This window comes from Camelus dromedarius, chromosome 10 (assembly GCF_036321535.1).
Source record: "Camelus dromedarius isolate mCamDro1 chromosome 10, mCamDro1.pat, whole genome shotgun sequence".
NCBI lineage: Eukaryota > Metazoa > Chordata > Mammalia > Artiodactyla > Camelidae > Camelus > Camelus dromedarius.
In genome coordinates, this window is record NC_087445.1 from 66212599 (window position 1) to 66226808 (window position 14210).

A 14210-nucleotide genomic window follows, 5' to 3' on the forward strand; every position below is an offset into this window, starting at 1 on the left:
AAAGTACTCCTCTATTCGGCAGGGAGCAAACACACAGGCTCCTCTCTAAGAACAACAGAGGCTGAACTATACAAAGTTCCCCAGATAATTCAGAAACATTTATTAATAATAGATTCATCGTAAATTAGGGAAAACTGGGAGAGTTGGGAAGACAGCCTTAACCTTCTCAGGTTGGTAGTTCCTAAAACATCGACGGCAAAGGCACAAGGTGGGAGAGACCTAACTAAACAGCAACACACACACACACACACACACACACACACACACACACACACAGAACCCTCAAAACCTCAGTCTCTGTTATCCGCACGTTCAGTAACTCGAAAAGGTGATATCCTCTCTGGAGGCACTAGGAAAAGACCTACAAGACAAGGGAGATGCACATTTTGCTCTGCGATAGTACATCTGAACCTGAGGCCAGTATAGCCTGCATCTTGACAAGGACACTACCAGCTAGTGCATGTCCAAGAGCTCAACCAGCAGGGACAGGGCCTGGTAACCAGGACAAGGAAGGAACAGCTGAAGAATATTAGCTTGGGGTTGGGGGGCAGAAAAAGAATTGGCAGGGAAGCTGTACACGGTCCTCACATTTAAATATTGAAGGATGTGTGGGAGGCCAGGCATTAGGGGCTCTAGCAGAGAGAGAAGTAAGGTCAAAGGGAAAGACTTACACGGAAGCAGATTTCAGTTTGGTGGCAGGAAGGGAGGGGATTTGGCAGTGAAGAGGAAGACCTGTTCCTCACACTCAGCCGGTCCAAAACCAAACTTAGTAGCCAAACCTGTTTCTCTTCTTTATATCCTTGCTCACTCACTCACCCAGCTGCTCAAGTTAGGAAACATGGCAACCACCCAACTCACAAACCGTAAATCCAATCACCAAGATCTACTGCCTTTATCTAAACTGTCCTTTAGTTTACTCACTACTACCGGAACTGCCACAACTCTGATCAAAGACGTCACTTTTGCCTGCACTACTGCCAGCAGTTTCCAGCTGGTCTCCCCACAGCTGCTTGTGCTTCCTTTCAACGAGCTAACCTCACACTAAAGTCTAATCCTATTTCCACCTCATTTAAACAGTGAAACCCATAGACGGCTCTCCACTGCACTCACATGTCCTGCCACCCCGGCCTTCCCTCAGTCACCCAAATGCACTGGCTCTTTCAGTCTCAGGGCCTTCCAGCAGCCCTCTCAGCCCTCTCAGTCTGCAACGCTCCTCTCTGCACACCCACCCCCAGCATTTGGTTAAATGCATCTGCTCATCCTTTAGAGCTCAGCTCGAATCTCTTCCTCAAAGAAGCTTTCCCTTACTCCTCAAACTAGGCAGGGTCTCAAGGTACTTCACGCTATGTTGCTCTTATCCCAACCATTAAACTATCTGCATGTAGTCAGCTGTTTATGATGTCAGCCTTCCCTCCCGATGGTTAGTGACTTCCACAAGTTTGGTAAGTATTTCTGCTGGTTCCCAACGTACATCACAATGCCTAACACATACAGGTCAGATAAATAAATATCTGCTAACGGACAGAGCCGTGGTGCAATGAGCATGGCGAACACAAACTCCTACAAGAGAGATCCAAAGGAAACTGGGAAAAGCAGCAAGAAAGTCCCACATCATCAGTGCAAGCAGAAAATGACCAGAAAGTTAGAAAACTGAGAGGTGAGGGGACAGGACTTAAGCCTGGGGAAGACCAACTGACTCCAAAGACTTGCGCACAAATGTGCTGCAGAACAGAACGCAGGTCTTGACAGGCTCACAGCACCTCTACGCTGATTACTTCAGAACTGTGAACAGACATCCCTACTGTGCAGTCTGGCCCCCGAGCCCACAAACCCCTGCCTGCTGTACTGAGACAAGATGCGCTCAGGAGACTGCATCATGCCTTCGCTTTACTGAGCAACGTGCTCTCTGTGCTTTGCTTCCTTCAATTAGCATCAAAGCTTATGTAACACTACGTGGTCCAAGCAACTGAGGCCACAGGATCTGTACTAGGATTTCAAAAAGAGGTTAGTTTATTTGTGTTTGAGGGGGGGAAAAGCAAGAGATAAAGAGATGAAATAGCCCCTTTTCAAAGAAAAATCTGAACTAGCAGCAAAAAATCTTGCAGGTTTATTGGTGACAGTTAGTTTATCCAAATACCAAAACCTAACAGGACCTTCATCTGGGACACTGGCCTCCATCTGCCATCCTGGGTAGGAAGCACCCAGGAGGAAGGCACATGCAGGGTCAAAGCAAACCCCTGGAGACTCTAATAAAAAAGACTATGACACCTCTCTTTCCCCTTGCCTTTGCACCACTCTCTCCCAAATGTTAACTCAAAACAGAAGCAAAACTAAACTGTTAAAGATCTGATTTTCCCACACTGATGACAGTTGTATCTGCAGGGAGCTGGCTCCAGGACCCCTCAGATGCCAAAACATACAGATGTTCAGGTCCCTCATGTAACACAGTGCAGTATCAACACAGAACATGCACATGTCTTCCCACACGCCTCAAATCATCTCTAGATCACTTACATCTAACACAGTGTCAATGCCACAGTAACAGTTGTAAGCACAACATAAATGCTATGCAAACAGCTGCTGGTGCACAGCAAACTTAAGGTTTGCTTTTTGGAATTTTCTGGAAATTAAAAATATACGCATGTTCTATCCTCAGTTGGTGTGACGCCCGCAGCCTGCAGTACTTGAATTCCTTACTTTGCAAAGAATCAAGTTTTTTCAGAAGTTCCCTCTTTCTGGCTTGCTGCTCCCTTGAGCATGAACCTGCTGGATGGCCCAGCCGTGGAGGGATGGATGGACGCAGGGATGCTGGACTAGGGTGAGCTGTGGGACACTGTACTCTCTCAGCTTCTGCTTCCCCATCCATAAAATGAAGAGCTTGGCCTAATGTTTTCTAGGATCCGTTCCAGCCTTTTCTTCTCAGAGTGTAATTATCAATTTCTAGAAATTATTCTGACAGCTTGGAAATCTAACTGGTTAGAAGTGTAGGTCTGACTCCAGGAAGACATGAATGGGGTTGTAATTTAATGACCAGAGAGATGCGGCCCACCAAAGTCCTGTCGGCTAGCACGATCAGATCCCACACAAGTTGACCTCAAACAAAAATGTTCAGTTTTCTGTCCCCAGGCCAGCACTTCCTGAACCATGCGATGGAGCACTAATTGAAAGCTGTTAATAGGTGTTCCTCAAAACAAGGGCTCTATGCACAATAAGTGTGAGGTACAGTAGGTTAAACAAATTAAAACAGGTTTCTTTATGTAGAGCTTCTCAGACCCATTAGTAATAAAGACCTGTCAGGTCCTGAACTAGGTCCTCATACAGACATTTCATTTAATCTTTACTTTATAGGTGAGAAACTGAGGCACAGAGAGGTTAAGAAACTTTCATAAAATCACACAGCTCATAAGAAATGGAACTAGGTCTTAAACCAAGGTTTATTTTATCATTAAAATAAGTTCTCTTAATCACCATATGGCACTGGCTTCCATCAGCCTCCAATATGCTAACAGATACTGCCCGTCACCAAGAAGGCTTTATGGTATGCAGTGAATCACAAAACTATCTGCCATAGACCTCTAAAAGTATTTCTTTGGAGAGAAACCCTGCAAGTTGTAATGTTCTCTAAGTACCTCTGTCTTACTACTAGTTAACAGAAGGCCACTCGATCCCTCAATGCAGAATTTCAACCAGCAAACAGAACTTAAAATATGAGAACTAGAGGAGATCTGAAAGATCTTTTCAGCCAAACATTTCATCTTCCAGAAAAGCTAGAAGGGGTATTTAGAAATTCTGAAAAGGAAAGTGATTCAGAGTAAGAAGAGGTATTAGAACCTAGACCTTCTAGACAGCAGCGTATAACTCTTTCTAAGTTAATTACTGCCTTTGAAAGATTTTTTTGAGTGTGAGATTTTCAGCACAAAACCCTATTTATAACTGAAGGAGTAAACACATCCCGAAAGCAAGTTATTAACAGGTTTATCCAAATATTCAGTCTTGTCTTTATTATTAAACTGCAACTGACTGTTAAAAGTCCAAGGAAGCATTACCTGAGAATATCGTAACTGGCGAAGTCCCACTGGTAAAGACCCAGTGCTGAACTACAGACGATGTATTTGCCATCAAAATGAAGTCTTGGCTGCAGGCAGATACTTCTATCCTCAGAAACAGACAATGTCTTTAAGCACTTGCAGTTGATTTCTCTCCCAATGGGCCAAATCTACAAGTAAGAGAAAATTGGGAAAGATGACAGATCACATCACCACAGAAAAGCTTGTCCTTAAACAATGTGGCTTTGTGTTTGCTGAAGTCAGACACAAAGTGAAGTAAACTGGAAAGACCACAGGTTTTACAGCTGAGGCTTGTGTTCAAATGCTGATTCTCCATGCATGTGTTGAGTAATCTTGGGTAAAACAGTTAACCTCTATGAACCTCAGTTCCTGCAAAGAAGTGAGTTAATGCCTACATGGAACGGTTTAAAAGGTACAATGAAAATGCATGTAAGCATGCTCTGTAAACTTTTTGCAAATTGCTTTTCTTATTATATAAATGTATGTTTGTGTTTTTATTCTTTAGCTCTAAGAATTGAAGAGGGTAGGAGATACGTGTCTTAAGGAAACAGCAAAAATGCACTAAAGATAAAGTTCTGTGGATTTTTTCCCCCTTCATTCACAAACCAGAGTTAGAAACTGCCTGGAACGCAGGGATAATGAACCTTTCTCTTGCCAATGGGTTTAAGACGGTTGGGACTAAAGACATCCCTGCCTCCTGTGAAATACCCGCCCAGTGTCATACCCTTTCTTGAGGCAAATTAATGGAGGAAAAAACCCTCACCTTGATCTCATATTTGTCCGCACTTAAGAGAATGTAGTCTCCAGGGCTGTGCAAGAGAGATTTGACTTTGCACTTCTGTAAAACCACCTAGAAATAATAAATATCCATATTATAGAAAGATCCTTTTAATGCTGTTCCTATACTGCTTTTTAAAAAATTAATCTACAAAAAATGAGCTTGAAATGATATGGTATGTGAGAACAGTTAAGCTATAACTCTATGACCAGGTTAACCTCTACCAAGAGTTTTACTATTACCAGACTAAATTATCAGCAGGATCTAAGTGCCTGATGTTGGCAGCACTTAGTTTCAGTCTGGAAGCAAACATTAGGACTGCTTTTTAAAAATTATAAAATGTGACTTCATAAAAAATGTGAGGAACAGGAAAGAAAAAAGTCCATACACATAGTAGATACAAACCACCTGTTTTCATAAGCATGTGCGTTATAAAGGAAAAAGCACTAGAGCTGGGACCAGAATCTGCCATATGCTGACTTTGCAACCTTGGGTTAGACCATCTAACCTCTGTTCCTCAGTCTCCTCATCTTTAAAATAGGGGATGAGGCACCTATTATCTCAGATGACTTCAGTGCAAATGAAATAGAACAATGAAAACTACAATGTATTAAGAGCTCACATCCCATCAGTATGCGGAATCATCTGCGGACACTAGGTTTCAGTTATTTTAGCACTAAGTCAGCATAAAGTGAGAGGGGAGGCCAGGCTCGCTCATTCAGAAGCCTGGGTTGCAGGTTCAAATGAAACCGACAGACCTGCTACTAAGCGCCAGGCACCTTGCGGGGGCGCTGTCCCCTCATCTCATTTAATATCAGAGAACATTTAGCCGATGATGAAACTCAGGCCATGAAGGGCTGAGTACGCTAAGACATCACAGTGTCCTGGCCACAAGTCCACTGCTTTTAACATAACACTGAATTGTCTCCTATAACTTTTCTATTTAAAATTGAATGTGTCTGGTACGGAATTATTTTTTTCCAAGTTTTTGTTTTTATTGTCGTAAAATACACAAAACATAAATGTAAAATCTCAACCATTTTTAAGTGTTCAGTGGTGGTGTTGATCTTCTCAAAAATCACCCACTCATCTAAAACCCCCTAGTCATCTGCTTCTTTCTTCTTTGTTCCCCATCAGTAAGTTCAGTGGCTTTACCTTAAAGACACATCCTTCATGTGCGCCCTTCTCTTTCTTTATTGCCACCCAAGTCCAAGCTGTTGGGTATCTTTTGCTTAGACTAGCACAAAAGCCTAACTGGCCACCTTGTATCCACTTGTGCCTCATTCTAATCCATTCTTCACTCAGCAGTTATTTTCTTAAAACATGAATCACACCAGATCCTTGCTCAGAACTCATCGATTACTTCCTACTACACTCATGAGAGCCCAAATCCTCAACGTGGTCTGGTAACCCATAGGTAATGGCCACCTCTCCCATACCTCCCCCAGCTACAGCACACCTCCACTAGCCTTCCAGGGCATCAGCTCATCAAATGTCTAGGTTCTTTCCCACCCCAGGAACTGTGCACATACTGTACCCTCTGAAATACCCCACTAATCTTTACACAGCTACCTCCAATTTATTCTTCACATTTGGTCCCTTCTCAAAAAGCTTTCCCTGAATCAAATTAAACACCTTCCTAGACTTTCTCATAGAATGCTACACTTTTCTTCCATAGCACTTAACACAATTTGTGATTATATATTTATTTGCAAAATTATTAATAACTGTTTCTCCTACTAGACTAACATTCAAATCAGGCCTGGGTCTCTTTTGCTCACTCCTGTATCCTTAGCCCCTCACAGAACAGCATGATAAGCTCAAGTGTCTCTGCATACCATTTCTGTTAACACTGCATCTGATGCTCACAGCAATCTTTTTTGAGAACTAAAAAATATCACAATACTCTTCTAAAGATCCTGTATATTTTTCTTTGTTCTACTTCCTGCAATATTGTTTTCCCTTCCTCCCTCCCTCTTCTCTTTCTAAACAATTTAAACGAAAAAAAAAAAAACAACACAAAAAACACTGTTCACCCATTTTTTTCCCACTCCCCACATCCCACCCCCTGCCTCTGGCAACCAACAATCTGTTCTCTGTATCCATGAGTTTTTTCTTTTTTTTTCAGATTCCACATATTAGATCATATCGTATTTGCCATTGTCTGACTTATTCCACCCCTTGAGGTCCATTCATGTTGTCACAAATGGCAGGATTTCATTCTTTTTTTTACAGTTAAGTAATGTATGTGTGTGTGTGTATTGTAATATATGGATGGAAATATATACATATGCATTCACCCATGGATGAACACTTAGGTTGTTTCCATATCTTGGCTATTGCAAATTGTAAATAATGCTGCGATGAACATGGGGTGCATGTATCTTTTCAAGTCAGTGTTTTCATTTTCTTCTGATAAACACCCAGAAGTGGAAATGCTGGATCACGTGGTAGTTCTGTTTTTCAATTTTTAGGAATCTCCAAACTGTATTCTATAGTGGCTACACCAATTTACATTCCCCAAAAGGGCACAAGGGTTCCCTTTTCTCTACAACTTCACCAGCACTTGTTATTTCTTATCTTTCTGATAACAGCCATTCTAACTGACATAAGGTGCTATCTCACTGTGCACCTGCATTTCCCTGATGATTAATGACGGTGATCACTTTTTCATTTACTTGTTAGCCACCTAGTATGTCTTCTTTGGAAAAGTGTCTATTCAGATCTTCTGCCCATTTCTTAATCAGATTTTTTTTTTTTTTGCTATTGAGTTGTATGAGCTACGAATTTTGGATATTAGTCCCTTATCTATAATTTCTAAGTATTTTATCCCACTCAGTGGGTTGCCCTTTCATTTTGTTGAGTTTCTTTTGCTGTGCAGAATCTCTTTAGTATGATGTAGTCCCACTTATTTATTTTTGCTTCTGCTTTTGGTGTCAGAGTCAAAAAAATCATTGCCAAAACCTACATCAAGGAGCCTACTGCCTATGTTTTCTTCTAGGAGTTACATGGTTCCAGATGTTAAGTTCAAGTCTTTAATCCATTTTGAGTTAATTTTTGTGAATGGTGTAAGACGCTGGTTGAGTTTCATTCTCTTGCATGTAGCTGTTAGTTTTCCCAACATTGTTCATGGAAGAAATTGTCTTTTCCCCATTGTAGATTCTTGGCTTTTACCGTAAATTGACCGTATATGAGTGGGTTTATTTCTGGGCTCTGAATTCTGTTCCAGTGATCTGTGTGTCTGTTCTGCCAACACCATACTGTTAATTACTATAGCTTTGTCATATAGTTTGAAAGCATGATGCCCCCAGCTTTGTTCTTTCTCAAGATAGCTATGGCTTTTTGAGGTTTTCTGTGGCTTCGTACAAATTTTAGGATTATTTGTCTTTATTTCCTTGAAAAATGCCATTGGAATTTTGACAGGGATTGCACTGAATCTGTAGATTACTTTGGGTACTATGGACATGTTAACAATATTGATTCTTCCACTCCACGAGCATGAAGTATCTTTCCATTTATTTGTGTCTTCTTCAATTTCTTTCATTAATGTCTTGCAGTTCTCAATATATAGGTCTTTCTCCTCCCAGTTAAATTAATTCCTAGGTATTTTATTCTTTTTGATGCAACTGTAAATGGGACTGTTTTCTTTATTTCTCTTTCTCATAATTCATTATTAGTGTACTGAAATGCAACAGATTTTTGTGCACTGATTTTGTATCTTGCAACTTTACTGAATTTATTAGTTCTAACAGTTTTTTTTGATGGTGTCACAGGGTTTTCTATATATAATACCATGTCATCTGCAAATATGACAGTTTTACTTCTTCCTTTCCAATCTGGATACCTGCTCTTTTTTTTTTTTTTTTCCTGCTCTGGCTAGGACTTCCAATATTATGTTGAATAAAAGTGGTTAGAAAACATTACAATGTTCTTTAAAGATCTCATACATTTTTTTGTTCCACTTCTTGCAAGCATTTTCTTTTTCAAAATGAAAAATGCTTTTCTGATTTAAAAAGAAATTTGCTTATCCTAAAGTATAAAAAGTACCCACAATTCCACAAAAATAATTATCTTCAACACAATACATTCAGAAACTGTTAACATATTATCCATAGCTTTCTGTATGTAACCTGTTTTATTTGCTCCCTCTACCCACCTCATATATTATGGGCATCTTTCCATGCCCGTAAGTCATTCATTCAACTATTTACCAAGTGTCTTTTACATGCTGGTCACTGTTGTACACCAACATGCTTTGTGGTTGCATCAATTCCATCTTATGACTCATCTACCACTCATGAGGCAGCGTCAACCATTCTCCATCCCACCCCTCAGCAGGACTGACATCAAGTTTTCTTCTGTAAGTCTTCCTACCTTGGTGACCCATTCTGTGTGCCCGGTGAGTGTGTTCAGGCACGTTCCAGCAGACAAAGCCCATACTTTCACAGTGAAGTCTGCAGAGCCACTCACCAAGATGTCCAGTTCATCATTGTAGTCGACACTAAACACTAGTATATATAACACACACAAAGTTAAAATATGCCTTTCCCTGCAGGTCTTTTTTTTAACAGAGTTCAATAACGCTCATTCTCCCTAGCTGCCCAACTGTATACTTTCTCAACCAGAACTACTGTAAGAGTGATGCTTAATCAGCTAACAATTTTCTGATAAAAAGCATGTCTACTTCAAAATTTTTGCTATTATTATAGGTTATTATTCTAAGGATGAAAAGTCCCTGGAATAATACAATCTCTTACACTTGTACTAGCTTCAGAGTGAGAAGCAAAGCCAGTATAGGAGACAATGGCATTTCTTCTCAGGACTGCCTGCCTGATACTACACATAACTTATCTAAGCTTATGCAGGGAAAACAGAACATCAGTGGACCTACTCAGATTCGTACTTTTTATTGCAGTAAGATAAAATGTCAAGAATATAAGCCGTAAAACAATACCATTACTCAAGAAAAGCCAGTGTAATGAGAAAAAAACAAAAAACAAAAAAAAACCAAAGGTCAGACTAAGCCATTCTCTCAAACTATCTGACTTTCTTCACAGCTGTACCCCCACTACCTAAAACCGTGCCTGAGTATAGCAAGTACTGAAATATTTGCTTTTAAATGCCTGTCAAGCTCTAAAGGAACACTGGGGACCCAGAGATGAAGACACTGGTCTTTTCTTTAAGGAACTCAGTCTAAGTGAGGGGTGGAGGAGGAAGTCCAAAAATAAATAAATAAATGTTTACCTCTTGCTAGGGAAACACCAAGGAGAATGACTAACTCTGCCCAGGGGTATCAGGGAAGACTTCAGGGAAGAGGCGATATTGGAGATGGGCCCTGAAGGATGAGCAGAGTTTATCAAGAAAAGAAAGAGAATACTGTAGGTAGAGGGAACAGCAAAGGCATGGAGTTAGGAAAAGCCACAGCAATGTCCAGGGAACAGCAAAGAAGAAATCTTTTAGAACAGGGCTCTCAAAGTTTATCAGGCGTAAAATCACCTGGAAGGCAACGTATATCCCTTGACACTGTGGAGTATTACATTCAGATTGATGTATAAGTTCCATGCTAAATCATACATCTTCAAATATTAATTTTTGTAGTAAATAAGTGATAGCAGAGCAGACTGAAGAAAAATGTATAGGATGACAAACAAAATGGGGGAAATTTTTGTTTTTGTAATAAAACAGCTGTGTTTTAAAGAATTACTGAGCACCAGGTACGGTGTAAGGAACTCAGGACCTATGGGTGAACAAGATAGGCAAGTTCCCTGTCCTTCTGGAGCTTAAAGGTTGGTGGGGAAACCAGGTGATCATGCTTACTTGTATGATGAGTGTTACACAGGCTATTGGGACACCTACAGCAGAGGGAGTCAACCTGTTTAGGGAGTCCAGGAAGGCTGCTCACAAATGTGATGCTTAAGAGCATAGACTGTGACTGTCAGGGGCTAAGGCGGTGGGGGGAAGGGGGGAAAGGAAGAAGGGAGCTGCTGCACAAGAGGCTGGGAACTAGATCAACATGATTTCTGCACAAAGCTCCAAGATACAAGGCAGCAGAGGGAGAAGCTCAGGTCTCAGCCCTATGTTCAAATGAGCAGGTTTTGCAAACTAAGGCTGCTGAAAAACTGTTAGGGAATATTCAGGTACCTTTTTCCATCTTGCGGCTTTTTTCGTCAGTAGCTCGTTTTAATTAAATGTCAACCAAGCTCCAATTTGATGTGATCTGTGTAGATCACACAAGTCATTTGTAGAACAGTAATTCTACAAATAAAGTGGACTAAATTTACAGGTGCAGCATTTAGTCAATTTGGAGTTACGGAATCTGATAAAAACAAAAGACCAACCATTCAACAGGATATAAAGGGAAAACAGGGGGAAAGGAGAACGGCTCGTCCCAGCGTAAGGCTACACAGAAGAGTTTAAACACAGGCCAAGGAAAAGTGAAAGTAGGGAGGAATGCCAAATAACTTGAATAAAGGGATTAACTATAGTGACTGAGAAAGAACTGGCTGGGGAAGGACAGCTTAAATTAAAAAACAACAGAAACAAAAACAAAAAGCGATCCCATTCTTGGCTCCTGGCTTTAAGGAATGAGGTTAAAATAACTGTTGAAACCCTTGAAAAAAGGCAACCCACCCGCCCCCGTGTGCCCCCGGAAGTGCTGGGTCCTGGCTCCGGAACTCCATTCCCAGCAGGCCACAGTGTTGTCAAAGGAGCCTGTCACAAGCTTCTGCTCATCAAACTTCACTGCCGCACAAGTGTGGGTCTGGATGCCATAAACACACTGCCCTGTGCTCACATCCCATAGTTTCGCAGACAAGTCATCTGACCCTTCAAGAGAAAAACAGGGAGGTTAGTAGGAAAACAAGCACTAAAGAAAGGAAATCCCCAAACCATGGTACTTCTCAAGGAGAACCGTAACAGTCACCTCCTCTAGCACTCCCACTTTACGGCTGGGAAAACCAAAGCATGGAGAGAGTAACACAACTTGCTCAGGGTCACCAAAGTGGTGTTAACATTCCTGGGACTGAATCCATGCCTTTTGCTTAGTTCTTTCCCGGCTATCGAGGGGTATTAGATTAAAGCATCCCTTGGTGCTTCCACTTGTAAATTTTCCCAAATCTTTGGCTATCATCAGCTCTCTGATTTGAGCTTAAAATGACAGGTATTACCTATGACTGCATGGGTACACGTGCATGCCGGTCCATTACCCAACAACTTTGAACAAATAAAAAATGTGAATAGTAAAGCTGTCTGTTGTAACACATTCTGCTCTTAAGGCAAGTCACAGATAAGCCTCCAATCACTGGTTAACTTCCACAAAGGCTAAATGCTAATTTATTGAGCCATCTGAAATGTGTGAAGGAACTTCAAAGAAAACTAGACATAAAATTATTCCCAGTCCTAACAACTCAACAAAGAGCTTGTTTGTTAAAGAGCCTGTAAAGCTTCTTAAGATTCGATAGGAAATAAGTAGGTTTTATTTCTGCCTCTGATGAAAATACTACACTGATTACAGTGACAATTCAGGACGTTGCCTTAATCACGTTTAAAATCCTGATGATTAACTCATTTGTCATAATTTACCTTTATAAAATAATAAGAATTGACCCTAAAAAGCCATTTTGAAGATAAAATAGTGTAATAAGAACGTGGTATCCTGGAAAGGCACCAACGGATCAGTTTTCAAAAAGCTTAAATGACTACAGTCAGCCACAATCCCACATTTAAGGGCTGATCAAGAGCCACTATTTCAGACAACGGAAAAATTACTATCACTTATGAAAAAGGTAGAGCAAGAATTTCAACCTGGGAAAACCCTGTGAGAGCATACTGAAATGAAGACTATATCTGTTGTCACTTTACTATTTAGGGACTCAGTTTCTCTTTATAAAATGAAAGGTGGGACTTGGCTGGTGGTTCTCAAGGGCATGAGGCATCAGAATCATCAGGGGAGCTGTAGCAACACACACGGAGGGCCCTGCCTTCAGGGATGCTAATTTAGACCATCTGAGGTAGGATCCAAAGATCTTAAAAGCTTGCCAGGAGATTCTAATGTATTAGGCACTAATTTTGAGAACCAATAATCTAGAACAACACTGTCTGATAGAAATATAATACAAGCCACATAAGCAATTTAAATTTTTCTAATATCTACTTTAAAAAGTACAAAAAAGAAAATAATTTAATATATTTAACTCAGTATGCCAAAAATATTATGATTTAACATGTTATCAATATAAAAATTTGTTAATGAAATAGTTTACATTCTAAGTCTTCAAAATTTCCTAAGTATTTCATATTTCGCATCTCAGCTGGAACCAGCCGTATCTCAAATGCTCAAAAGGCACGTGGTAAGTGGCAACTATGCTGAACAGCACAGGCCTAGATAATCTTTGGAAGGTCCTCTCAGCTTTTTGGTCCAGTCCGCATTTTGTGGCTGTAATTCTAGCAAGCTAAAGCAGGAAAAGAAATCATCTTGGGTCCTGTCTGAGCCTGCTGCTGATTTTTCATCAGTGTTCGACCAGGGTCTCCTTCATTCATTCAACCCATATTTAGAGAATGTCTCTGTGAGGCAGGGCTCCTGCTCTTATGATGCTTAGTCTACCTAGGAAGACAAAAAGGCTAAACAAGCAGTAATAATTCAGTACAGTGAGGGGTGGGCAGACAAAAGCCCAGGACAAACACAAGGTGGGCATAAAAAGAGAAACTGCCTCAGATGAAGCTCCACTGAGCTCAGTTGTGCTCAACAACTAGGTGATCCACAAACATGCCTTCGGAGATGGCATGACTGGCTCCACAACTACACTCTTACTTGTTTTTAAGCCAGGCTTTGGTGTAGGACTGTTTGAAGAAGGAATTTCATGGCTTAAAGCAAGAATAAACTTTTGAGTATTAACCAGATGAAATTTAAAGGATGAATAAATCAATCAGCACTCTCCCCCCAGCTGAAAAAGACAGTATACGCCAGAGCTCAGCCAAACTTTTTCTGTAAAAGACTAGATAGTAAATCTATTAGGCTTTTTGAGCCATACAGACTCTGTGGTAGTTACCCTGCTTTGCGGGACCTGGCTCCTGCAGCTGGCAGTTTGCCAACCTCTGTAACATACCTACTGAAAGTACCTATTAAGTATCTCCAGGGAGTACATAAATATATGTGAACAGGTATTGGGGTCGATTCATAAAGAACTACTTGGAACCATTCTAAAAACTGCCTAGGAATTATTTAAATGCTTGTCAAAATGCACTGCGTAAAACATGGACACTGATTACGAAAGCGGTTCAGCGTGGCTGGGAACCAGCAGCAGGGTCAGGTGGGAGAACTGGGTCAGGAGGGTGTTTAACTGTGCCCAGGTCTGCATTTCTGAAAG

At 40.8% G+C, this 14210-nt stretch overlaps 1 protein-coding gene across 2 annotated transcripts in view; it reads right to left on the reverse strand.

Moving 5' to 3' along the window:
• Positions 1-14210, reverse strand: part of FBXW2 (F-box and WD repeat domain containing 2) — a 30973-nt gene that overhangs the window by 5526 nt on the left and 11237 nt on the right. For both annotated transcript variants that reach the window (XM_010998259.3, XM_064490467.1), the window contains 4 exons: positions 11476-11670; positions 9220-9353; positions 4831-4917; positions 4047-4216 (listed from right to left, as the gene is read on the reverse strand). In XM_010998259.3, coding sequence (XP_010996561.1) covers positions 4047-4216; positions 4831-4917; positions 9220-9353; positions 11476-11670 — 586 coding nt within the window. The remainder of the gene's footprint in view (positions 1-4046; positions 4217-4830; positions 4918-9219; positions 9354-11475; positions 11671-14210) is intronic.